The sequence below is a fragment of the Penicillium pulvis genome (genome assembly GCF_028828015.1).
Source record: "Penicillium pulvis strain IBT 33274 chromosome Unknown contig_5_segment0_segment0, whole genome shotgun sequence".
NCBI lineage: Eukaryota > Fungi > Ascomycota > Eurotiomycetes > Eurotiales > Aspergillaceae > Penicillium > Penicillium pulvis.
In genome coordinates this window covers 1488273-1500143 of record NW_026643078.1, presented here as the reverse complement: position 1 = coordinate 1500143, position 11871 = coordinate 1488273, and the positions used below count along the sequence as shown (strand labels likewise).

General features: G+C 50.7%; 5 protein-coding genes across 5 annotated transcripts; 2 read left to right on the top strand and 3 right to left on the bottom strand.

Moving 5' to 3' along the window:
* Positions 1-177: 177 nt before the first annotated feature.
* Positions 178-1773, top strand: N7503_007142 (uncharacterized protein; the record flags this gene model as incomplete). The annotated part of the gene is made up of 1 exon (XM_057066689.1): positions 178-1773. The coding sequence occupies one exon, from the start codon at positions 178-180 to the stop codon at positions 1771-1773; it is 1596 nt and encodes a 531-aa protein (XP_056920370.1).
* Positions 1774-2080: 307 nt separating this feature from the next.
* Positions 2081-2896, bottom strand: N7503_007141 (uncharacterized protein; the record flags this gene model as incomplete). Its single annotated transcript, XM_057066688.1, has 1 exon — positions 2081-2896. The coding sequence occupies one exon, from the start codon at positions 2894-2896 to the stop codon at positions 2081-2083; it is 816 nt and encodes a 271-aa protein (XP_056920369.1).
* Positions 2897-4449: 1553 nt separating this feature from the next.
* On the bottom strand, positions 4450-6046 carry N7503_007140 (peptidase family M28; the record flags this gene model as incomplete). The annotated part of the gene is made up of 6 exons (XM_057066687.1): positions 4450-4524; positions 4578-4749; positions 4799-4941; positions 5012-5389; positions 5450-5616; positions 5671-6046. 6 exons carry the CDS (start codon positions 6044-6046, stop codon positions 4450-4452), a joined length of 1311 nt encoding a protein of 436 aa, XP_056920368.1.
* A 519-nt stretch (positions 6047-6565) lies between these two features.
* N7503_007139 (SDR family oxidoreductase) lies at positions 6566-7570 on the bottom strand (the record flags this gene model as incomplete). The annotated part of the gene is made up of 3 exons (XM_057066686.1): positions 6566-6959; positions 7019-7457; positions 7528-7570. 3 exons carry the CDS (start codon positions 7568-7570, stop codon positions 6566-6568), a joined length of 876 nt encoding a protein of 291 aa, XP_056920367.1.
* Positions 7571-10353: 2783 nt separating this feature from the next.
* Positions 10354-11770, top strand: N7503_007138 (putative monooxygenase; the record flags this gene model as incomplete). Its single annotated transcript, XM_057066685.1, has 2 exons — positions 10354-10600; positions 10680-11770. 2 exons carry the CDS (start codon positions 10354-10356, stop codon positions 11768-11770), a joined length of 1338 nt encoding a protein of 445 aa, XP_056920366.1.
* Positions 11771-11871: the final 101 nt, after the last annotated feature.

Genomic DNA, 11871 nt, shown 5'->3' with positions numbered 1-11871 from the left:
CCGAGCGCCATCAGATATTATTCAAACGGCCGCCACTATGTCGGCGCTAACGTTTTTCTTCCCTTCTTCCTCCGAGTCAATGTCCACATCGAAAACTCATCAACAACTCACAGAACAACAGTTGAATACCGAAGGGAAGGTCAAGGGGAGGGGATAATCCTCATCCAACAAGAAAAAATGCGTCCCCACCACACCCTGCTCGCGTTATGCTCGCTCCTGGGCCTATCAGCCAGTTCTCCAACACCGGTACCGGCATCCGACACAGACCCAGTCCTCAAGAATGCCAACCACATTTTCAACGTCATCCACGACTCTATGCGCCAGTGGGGATCATCACTTCACCACAACGGCGTCTCTTTCTTCTTGGCCACTGTCCCGGCCGGAACACAACTTTACCATGGAACTTCCATGTCTGTTCCTGTGAACGGTACTGAGTGGCTGGCATTCGAACCTGAGCATGCGCTTGTCTTTGCACGCCCGCATGGCAACCGTGGTCCACCCCGTGATCGAGATGGCGACGACAAGCCCCACGAGGGACCTAACCACGACGAACTGCGTCGTCGTCTAGAGGATGGTCCCCCACCCATGGAGAATGCTGATACTGATGCCCACGGCTACCTCCACACTTATGCCGCAGCTAAGAACCTTCGTCTGCTGTATATCGATGGCATGTCCGCTGGCAAGACGGAGAAGGGCACGCTCGATTCTCAAGATATCCTGCTTTTCAACAATAGTCTCGGTGACGGCGAAAGTGAAGGACCCGGGCCTCGGGGTGAGCGGGACCGCGCACTGCGTGCTTGCGAGATGGCCGAAGACGAATGGGCAGGTCGCATCGATGGTGTTCTCCGTATGGAGGCTGGTTTCGAGGTTATTCTTTGCTCTTTCGCACGGGATTTGACTCCTCTGAGAATCATTCAGACTCAATCTCAGGAGCGCGGAGAGAAGGGCCCCGGCGGTCGTGATGCAGGTGGGCCATCAAAGGGTCCTGGTGGCGGCCCTGGTGGTCCTGGTGGTCCTGGCGGTGGTCCCGGAGGACCAGACTCATCCCGCTGGGCCCGCGCCGTTGCATCTCGTTACGAGGGTATCGGTGGACGCAGAGTGCACATTGACTATGACAACTTCGTGACTGCTCTCTCGCACGATCTCGACCTGTTCCCCGAGAGCTTAACACTTCCTCGCTTGAACCACCTCGAGTCTTCCAAGCTGGACCCCATCCGCAAGGAACTTACAGAGACGATCTTGACCCATGACGCGCGTGAGTTCTCTTGGGACTGGCAAGCTACCACTGATATGGTCATCACCCGGTATGCCGATGAGTTGTCGTACTTCGTCTCGGATCGGATGGAGACGATGGAGGAGCTGCGCGCGCAGGTTACTATGCTTGTTGCTCCGTTTGTGGATTACAGTGAGCGAAACATTACTATGGAGTCTGAGCGGTGCGCGGCGCAGTTCATTCCTTTCCAGTACCAGGATGCGCCTACTCTTCCTGCTCGCGCTGTGCATGGTGTTGCGTTTAGTATTTGCCATACCTTGTTGGAGGCTGTTGAGGAGGAGAATCTCGCTGCTGCCAAGGAGCTGATTGCACAGCTTATGATCAAGCTTGACTGGACGGCTTGGAAGAAGTGCCGTGGATGCCTGGATAGTGAGATTTGTGTGGTGCCTATCTGGCCTATGGGCTCGGTCGGCGATTATGAGAAGCCTCAGTGCAAGGATGCTTTGAGTCCTTATGATCGTGATGGAGAGAACTACTGGGGTGGTCACGGCCCTCATTGATAGCGCATTAGCTTTCTTTTCTTTGCTTTTCCTTTCTTATCTCTTATACCACTGTCGTTGAGATACCTTGATACCTATTTTGTTTATTATTTAGAGAATGTCAAATGCTTTTCACATGCTGAGGATTGAATTCACGCTTCCGCGTATAATAGGTACAATTGAATAGTGTATATGACATAAAAGAAACGGGAACTCCTCATGTGCAGTCGTTTGTATGCACCCGAAAGCGGCAATGGCTCAACTTTCGAGGTGCATCAACAGAGGTCCCATAGAAGCGAATGATCAAGTCCCTTCAAGGGCGCATTATTTACAGAGAGGTAACACCCTGAGCGGAGCTGACAACGGTGCCAACAGTGCTGGTCAGGTCACCAAGACCGAGGCCGGACAGAAGGCCAGTGACAGTGGAGGTGAGGCCACCGGCAAGGGACTCGACACGGACAAGCAAGACAGAGGCACCGTCAGCGCTGGCAACACCGAAAAGCTCGTTGGTGGGGAGGCCAAGCTCGGAGGCCTTGGAAGCGAGGTCGGAAACCTCGGGGACGGAGGCAACAACGGTGCCGACGGTACCCTGGACGGGGGAGAGAGCATCGGTGAGGGTGGACTCAGCCTTGACGAGGATGGGCTCGTTGTTCAGGCCGGTGATGGAAAGGACGTTGTTGAGCTCGGAGCGCTTGGCGTTGGAGGCAACACTCTCGAGGGTGGAGACGACAGTGCCGACAACGTCGCCGACGGCAGAGAGACCAAGGGTGGCCAGGAGACCCTCGACGGTGCTGTCGAGCTGAACAAGGACGTACTCGCCAGTGCTGGTGACGAAGGTGAGGCCGGTGAGACCGGAGGTGAGGCTCTGGAGCTCCGACAGGGAGGAAGCAGTCTGAACGATGGTTCCGACAGAGCTGGTGGGGTTTCCGAGGTTAAGGCCAGTGAGCTGGCTAGCGAAGCCCTGCTCAAGCTCAACCAGCATGTTCTTGCCGGTCTGCTGGTTGGTGACAGTCAGGACGCTGTGGACGGTCTTGCTGACCATGCTAACAGCGCTGGAAGCGGCACCAGGGACCATGCTGGTAGGGGTGGGCAGAGCCACGGCAACGGTAGCCAGGAGGGCAGAGAGAGCAAAGGTGGCCTTCATTTTGATGGTAGGGAGTGACTGTGCTTGGAAAAGCTGTAATGAATGGACGGTATAAACCGGAAAAAAGAATGACTGTAGTAAGAACGAGATGCAAAGGCTTCTTGGGTTAGAGAAAGAGATAAAAGTCAATTGACATGACCTGCCCTTTATACATCGAGCCCATGCTCAGGGGAAATGAACTCTGTTCTGTCCATTGTCCAGGAGATTGACGTCGAGGAAGCAGTGCTGCTCCACATCACGTAGGTCCCGAGGATGGCGGTATCCTCGAGGTTCCAAATGATTCAAAGGGGAATAGACCCAAGACAAGGCATCCTGTCAAAGCAAAGACAGATGACCCACATGTAATGTTAGTGGAGATAAAACCGACTATCAGAGGGGATGGGGCCCATAGGGAAACCTGAGCCCACCTTAAACTTCGCAGGAGGATAATCTTCATTAGCCACCGTAGATCAACGTCTTACTCCGCTCGGGACCCAAACTTGGGGGGTAGACTTTTTCAATGGAGACAGAACACGCCATCGATTAATAATTTAAGTCATATTTTAGCTAGCATTATTGTTTTGGTTGGCCAGTTTTTGAGGTTGTCGAGGCTATTGAAAGTGTATGCAGCCAGTCAAGAATTTTGATACTGCCACGGATTCGCCACATGGTTCTGAAAATGCCGCGTTGGGGCAGTGATTCGAGTGCTTAGGCCCAAGCACACCACAGCACTGGGTTGAAGGTAAAGCCTGTTCGGTTCCAAGATCGACAGCGGCACGTTCTTGAACCCGTATATTTCTAAATTTCTGCCAATGACGGGTGGAGCTATGGTGCTTAGGATGCCAAAGATCTGCATACCGACTGACCATACTTAGCGGACCCACAAGCCGGGGCGAATAGGCGGCGATTGTAATTTCAATGTGGGCTAAGGGAGTTAGTATTGTTGCTATCATCAAATAGTGCCGCTGGTGGGGCCTGAAGAGTTTCCCCGGGCTGTGGAGCCGCCTTTTGGTCGCAAACCCGAGGTGTAGGATTCAGGAATTTAACATGTCTGAGCCTGATTGCATCATAGGCCAGGGGTCAATTTCACTAGAGCCTGACGTAGTCGATAATCTGTTTTGGAGGGCTTTTTCCCGAATAAGATAGATTGGCTCCGGACGAACCGTTCAGGGGTTCCCTGATAAAAGCAGGGAACACGAAGTGACGTTGAAGGTGAAACAAAAGGAGCTTAAACCCACTACCGGGTGGAGAGTTTTACGGGAGCCTCCTTCCCCTGAAAATCCTCAACTGTCAACAAAACAAAGAGAGTTTGGTAGAGTTTGCCCGCGCGGGGAAAAACTCAAACATTCCAAACCACGGGAAGTATGGCGTTGAATAAGCTTCCTCACATCCATAAGAAGAGACTGCACCAAACAGAGTATAAAGGTTTAGATAACAGTAGCCCGGCTCGTATTTAGACACTATTCACATGGGAACCTGCATACGGATCTAGGGCCTCTAGATAGTGGGGGCGCAAATCTTATTCCGAGAAGCAAGCTTTGAAGCTTGACCTTTACCAGGGTCCCTAATTTCATTTACCGCCATGCGTTGTTCCAACCTGCCTGTTCCACCACAAAGGCTATCGCTAGTTCGGTGAATCGCGCCATGTGCTGTCCCTGCGCTTCAGTATTCTACCCCTATCCATAAGGGGAAGGTGACTTACATCGACAGAGAAGTACCCAGCTTCATCATTCACCCACATGGTGTCACGGGAAGAATGAACATAGGGATCATACTCACCAGGGAAACGACCCCCCGCTAAAGGATTGCCCTCCGAGGCAAAAGCAGCGGGGTAGTTGAGTTGTGTGTACGACATGTAATCAGAGCCAGCGGACCTGTTTTGTCAGTACTTATGACCCCTGAGCTAAATGGCGGTTGACATACGGTCCCAAATCATAAATCTCCGCGGGGATCGAGATATATTTCTCGCTCAGGCTCACGGTCCAGTTGGTAAGAGCCGCATCAGCCTGAGTCGAAATAAATCCGATAGTCTCGGTCGCATTGCGGGCAATGAACGCCGTCATGTCCTATACACCGACAGCTAACATTAACCCTGATTCCAGTGCCGATGACGAGTTCCACAAGGGGTTTACTTACAAACTCCATCATCGCTCCGATCACTGTGTTCTGTTCCTTCTTGTACCTGGCAAGGTGCTGACTGCCCAGCAAGCCACCCTCTTCGGCTGCGTACCAGTGGAACTCGACCGGACCATTCATAGGCGTGTAGCCGCTCTCAGCCAGAATCCGGAATGCCTCCAGAATACTCACCGTACCTGAGCAGTCGTCATCCGCTCCAGGGGCTGGCAGGAGAGGAAAGAGATAATTGGCCGAGTCCTGGTGCGCACCAAGGATGGTCAATGGCGCAGAAGCATTGCGAACCTTTGGCTCGAAACGAGCGATGATCGATGACTGTGGGAAAGGGTGGGTGAAATACTCGAGCGAGATATGGGTACGGAATGGAGATTTGGCGATAATCTTTGTTTTCAACCTATGTCAGTCCATCCTGTTCTTAACAAAAGAGTTAAGATGAAATACCTCAGCAATGTGTTCGTGGAGCCACTCGGAGCTCAATTCACCATGAATATCTCCATAGTATCGATTATAGTAACCGGTCATATGGTGGAGAACATCAACCATACGCGGCTGATTAACCTTTGAGAACAGAGGCCGGATAAGGCTTTCATGAACCAACTCAGGGAGGTCTGCGCATGTCAGTCAAGCCTAATTTGCTAGAGAATCACACGAAAAGGACTCACGTGGCTTGCCAGCAGTCAAAGTATGTATCTGCTCTGCATAAAATTCTTCATGGTCGGTAATATCCATAAAGTTCTTGCCTTGTCTACGGAGGCGCAGCTTGTCTCCTTCAGTCATCCATTGTGGCTCAGAGTCATCACCCAGGACACGTAGGAGACGTGGTTGAGCAAGAAGCAATTCATTCTCGGGATCCAAAGAGATAAGCGCCGCAACTGGGTCTGAATGCACTTCCAAAGCGGCAAGAATTGCGTTGTCAACAGCGTGCTCAAGCTTGCTCGGCTGGGGAGTTTCGGACTCAGGAGCGAAGACCACTTGCGTGTCGGCCGCCCTGGCAGCGTGGGCTGTGCCCAGGAGGAGTATTAGAATAGATTTCAGCATTGAAGTGGGTATTAGATGTAGGTGTGGGTAATTGAACTCGCAGTGAGATTTAAAAGATCAACAGTGTTGCCTGTGAGGGGAAGCACGCGATGCGGAGATAAGTCGGAGAGATAAGAAGGTCGGATTTCGTTGTCACGACAATATGGTTTTATCATGAATTTACCTTTTATTTCCAACTGAAATAAATTTCTATTTGTTTTTGTCTTTCTTGTTTACTCAATGCTACACAACCTTGGTCCCTGCTTACAATAACCTTGGAATGGTTGATTGCTTATCAGACCGGATAGGTAGATCGATATATATTCTTATGGAGATTCATTTGTCTTTCGTAGCACCACTTCGAATAACCACAGCCCACATTCAACATTATTGACGTAAGAACCTTCGGATCAGAATAACTGCCAGTTGTTATCGTCTAAAGTCCCAAAGAGCTCCGAACTGCCAACCTTGGAACTTTGATAGCTCTACAGCTTCACATCCGGACTGCACGCTAATTGTCTAAATCTGATTTCCACTACTTTAAGGAGCCAATGAACAGCACGCAGTCTCCCCTTCCCACTCATCTATCTCTTCCAAAATCTGCTTGATCTCACCTTTTGTGTATGGGATAGTCTCGGCCCCCATCAACAAACGAGTGGGCAACGGTCGCTCACGCTGTCCAACCACAACATCAAAAAGCACTTTAGCACAGCTATCCGGATCGCTCCAGGTGTCTTGCGCTTTGATATAATCAACCAATTGGCTAAATGATCCATCCGGTAAATCATACGCCGGGTGTCGGGGCGGTGCTCCCAAACTTGACGTAGCAAAGTTCGTCCGCACGCCCCCAGGGGCAACAATCAACATGTTTATATTCCACTCCGGACGAAGCTCCTTTGCAACGGACTTGGTGAACCCTTCCAGCGCGAATTTGCTTATGACCATTATAAGTCAGTTCAGGTCATATAGGGCACTGAGGAGTTTGTCACAAACCTCGCATGATAAAAAGAATGACCGGGCGCAGTCAGAGATCCACCAATCGAGGAGACCTGGACAATAGTACCGCCCTGCCCTTTTGGGTTTACCTCTCGAAAGACGCGAAGAGCTTCTTGGGTTATGTGAACTGGACCCCAGAAATTGGTTTCGAGTTGATGACGGGCGTCAGAGTCGGAGATGGCTTCCACATCTCCCATCAAGCCGTATCCGGCATTGTTGATCACGACGTTGATCTCTTGGAAAGTGTCCAGCCCTTTGGTAAACGCTGTGAATATATCATCTTGACTTGTCACATCTAGCTTGATTTTGAGCACGGTCGAACTGTCTGGTAGATAGGAGAGCGACGCGATGTCTCGAGCGGTTGCTATGATACGGTGACCGGCGTTGTAGATGGCCCGTGCGAGGGACTTTCCCAGGCCGGATGAGCAGCCAGTCACTGTATACTTGAGTGTTAGGACTTGAATAATTTTATATAGTAAGTACTCGCATAGATAATATTGCCTTACCAAGCCATACTGTCTGAGGCCCGAAATTTGCGGATGATGCCATTGCTGAGGTCAAAGACGTATACAGTATGTCGATACAGTGAAAGAGCCGTGGAAAGCTAATCTAGTGACATGGATGATAAATTTGTGGCAACCAGAATGATTTTTCTCAATTACAATTCTATTTGTGGATGGAAGTCCCTTTTAAGCTCTTCTCGATAAGACTCAACTTCGGAAAGCCCTGCAGCTATACAAGATGTAAGCATCTCATTCTCACTCGTAAATGTAGCCAGTCAGCAAGAAGCATTGAAACGCTATACCTGATCAGGAAGATGCACTAAGTCCAAGGCTGGAAAGAGTGGGTCCCTATCTACACTTGGGCAATGTCAAGCTCAAACCCGAAGCTACTCTTTCATCTTTACACTACCCTAGTGCAACTACTGCTTTAAGTAAAGCTCACGCGATAAGGCAAAAATGTCAGAGATAGAGCGCGGATCCATCTTCGTGGTGGTCACCGGTAACCCCCAAGAAGGACAAGGTAAGCGTCTCAGCGAGATACGATCGCATATCGCAAAAAAACACCATCAGCATCGAATCAGGCAGAACAAAACCAGAACACGCATACATCTTCAACAGATAGATGCAATGAGGCTACGGAATGCTCCTGAGAATTTGCCTCGAGAGCTTCATATCACTCTCGACTCTCCACCCCTGCCATCATCACCAACAGGCTACAGAAGAATGCAACGATGTGAGTTCAGGATCAATGTCGCTTCCAATCCCGTTAGGCAGATTTTGAGGTCTGACGAGAATATCTAGTCATGTACCAATATGTAAGATACAGTCACAAGATACACCCTTTCTTCGCCACGGTGATCAGTGCAGCTGTATCCCATCCAGCTCTTATGAGCTCTAAGATATTGAATGCTTCAGCATGGGATGATATTTCTACCAAGGGGCATATCAGTGACCTGACATCTCAGCAATGCCACATTACACGGCGGTTGATTTCTCAGTCACTAGAGGATCGAGCGGTCGCTTTAAGTGACATGAATATTGCAGCCTTGATCGCAATATTGCTCTTTGATGTATGGACTTTGTGGAGAATTCGTAAATGAGGAGTGCCGCAAACTGACATCTTACAATAATAGCTGATCGGAGATGAACATGCCTTTCACTTGGATTATCATGGTATCCGGACAATCATAGATGCTCGCGGAGGTGTGCAAAATCTGGGATTTGATGGACATTTGAAGAACAGTCTGCTACTGTATGACCGGCATTCTGAGTCTCTGTCTATTGAAATGACTAACATGCACTGATTAGTATCGAAAAGTTGACATGGGCTCTTGAAATTACGACCATGCCGCGTTCTGAAGGCCTGAGTCTCCCAACTTCCTCACTGGGAATGAGCATTTTCAGTTTGGGGATCGATCAAAACAATTATATTACACGAGAAAATTCAGCAATGGTTGCTATACTTGGTGATCTTCATCACTCTGTTATGAAGTTTGGGCATTCTGACCGTTATGCGGCCGTGGATCGAAGTTGTTACCTTTCCCCCCCATGGTTGGCTCGCAACTGGCAACCAATGACGGCGCTTGGAGATAGAGATTATCCACCATATGACGCCAGAATTTCAGCCTTGCTTCAGACAATTCAAATCTTGGACTGGTGCAGCGCGGGCGCGCTTGATGATTTAGCTGTTCTATCTCGTGTTCTTCTTGACCTCAAGAGCCTCTTGGAGAACACAGATCTGGAAGGATTCTGGAACCTTTTGCCGGGGGCGCTTATATGGTGCCTCACGATCGGCGTCCGGCTGTCTCCCTCTGGATCCTTGCGTACATGGTTCCTAATGCAAACCACAAGAGCGTCATGTACAATGGCAATGCATCATTCTGACGCTGTACTAAAAACCTTGCAAACAGTCTTGGAGGGGTTGGATGGAGCGGAGCACGAAGACGTGGCGGGTTTCCATAAGATCTGAATTAAAATGCGGGCACGCGGGATATACTTTTAGAGAAGGTGCATTAGTGCCATGGGAATAAGCCCTACCAGAGTCATGGCTTAGCACACCAACCTTAAAGCGTGGCAAAAGCCTGGGGGCACTCGGCAGTTTCTCAGCAGCACATGAACCAGACTTACTCCGTGCACCTCCGGCCGCAGAGTCCGGAGAAGGCATGTGGGGAAGGTCTGGGGCTTATGGCGGGGCAAGGATCCGCAGTGATGCGGAATACAAACCACCTAGGGTACAAGTGGGCAATTTATGCTATGGTTAGAATTGTATTTCTATTGTTATACACATTTCTTTCTAATTTCATGTCTTCTTAGTATTACAAAACATGAGAGATGGCTGATTCTAGTTGAATTGATGCAAAGTGGTTGGAGTTTTTAGATGCTGATTGGCTGGAGGAAGGCCGACCGTTATGGGAAATCCCAATCTCAAACACTTTTATCCCAAGCTGATATTGTTTCTCCCGTGTATGGCTCCCTGTATGGCCATGTGCGGCCCATGAACGCCGTGGCGGATAAAGTCCAAGCAGGCTGATGAGCAAGATCCAGTAAAGCGCGCGTCCGTCTGCCCCTCCATAGCGGGCGTGTGGGGAGCGTGGGAGAAGCGGGAAAAATCTCATCCGCCCTCGTCACGTAGAAGCACGAATGCGACGGCTAAAGGGCCTCGGTGAGAGTTTGGATGGAAATTTAAGAATCGTCCATTCGCAACTTTCTTTCGACTTTTTCATTTTTTCTTAATTCCCCCTCTACTCTTCTCATTCTCTACTTTTTGTTGCTTCTCCCCGCAACATCATCCCCGCCATTCCAATATACTTCCCGCTTATATCCGACATAATGGCCAAGTCTCCTCAGGATTTGCAAGTCGCCATTCTGGGCGCTGGCATGGGTGGTCTTACCACTGCCCTTGCTCTGGCTCAGCGCGGTTTTAAGAACATTGATGTCTATGAGAATGCGCACGACCTCGGTTTCGTCGGCGCTGGTATCCAGCTTGCGCCTAACATGGCCCGTGTTCTGGACAACCTTGGTGTCTGGAAGGGCATTGAGGACGAGGCTGTGAACATTGGAGATACCCGTGTCCGTGGTAAGTTTCTACTCAGAATCCTATACCCCTCAATTATAAAATAAGGAATTGCGGTAATTAACAACGATTCTGTACATAGTTGGTGCCGATAACAGCGAGCTTGCCCACGTCGAGCTGGGTTATATCAAGGATACCTACGGATACCGTCACATGGTTGGCCACCGCTCCTCCTTGGCCAACGGCCTGTACCAGGGCTGCCAGAAGGAGTCCGCCATTAAGTTCCACTTCGCTACCACCGCATCAGAGGTCGACTCGTTCGGTCCTCGCCCATCATTCACCGCCACCCCCCGCGACGGCGGCGAGCCCTACAAGGTCACTTGTGATGTCCTCCTCGGAGCCGACGGAATTAAGAGTGAGACCCGCAACGCCATGGTGAAGCTCCTGGGCATCACCGCCGGAGTCAAGGACACCCACCAAGCCGCCTACCGTATTATGATCCACAAGGAGCAAATCAAGGATGATCCCGAGCTCCTGGAATTGATTAACAGCACCACCGTCACCCGCTGGATCGGTGAGAAGCGTCACATCATCGCCTACGCCGTCTCCAACAACACTATCTACAACCTGTCCACCACCCAGCCCGATAAGAACTTCGCCGAGGCCACAAACGCCACTTACACAACCAAGGGTTCCAAGTCCGCCATGATGGAGGTCTTTGCCGACTTCTGCCCTATGGTTAAGCGTCTCCTCGACTACGTCCCCGAGGGCGAGGTCTGCGAGTGGAAGCTGCGTGTTCACGACCCTCTCCCTACCTGGGTCCACGAGCAGGTCGCTCTCGTTGGTGATGCCTGCCACCCTACCCTCCCTCACTTGGCTCAGGGTGCCGCCCAGGCTATCGAGGACGGTGCCGTTCTCGCCGTTGCTCTCTCCCGCCTCCCCGATACCACTCCCGAGTCCATTAACAAGGCTCTCCGTGTTTACGAGAAGGTCCGCAAGGTTCGTGCCGAGACCCTGGTCGAGATGGCCGCTGCCTCTGGTCGTGCTCTGCACTTGGGTGACGGTGCCGCTAAGGAGGAGCGTGATCGCCAGTTCGCCGCTCTCAAGGCTCAGGGCGGTAAGGGTCCCGTGCCCGACAAGTGGGCCGATGCCGATGTCCAGAAGGAGATCTACGGCTTCGACTGCACTAAGGTTACTGAGGAGAAGTTCGATGAGTACTTCTCGCAGATGTAAGCGTGCTCTTCCTTGCTTATAAAGTTGTCTTTTTGGTCTAGTCGCCACTTTTTATGTTATTGGCGCATGTGAAACTACTGGCTTTCACCTCTTGGCCTGTA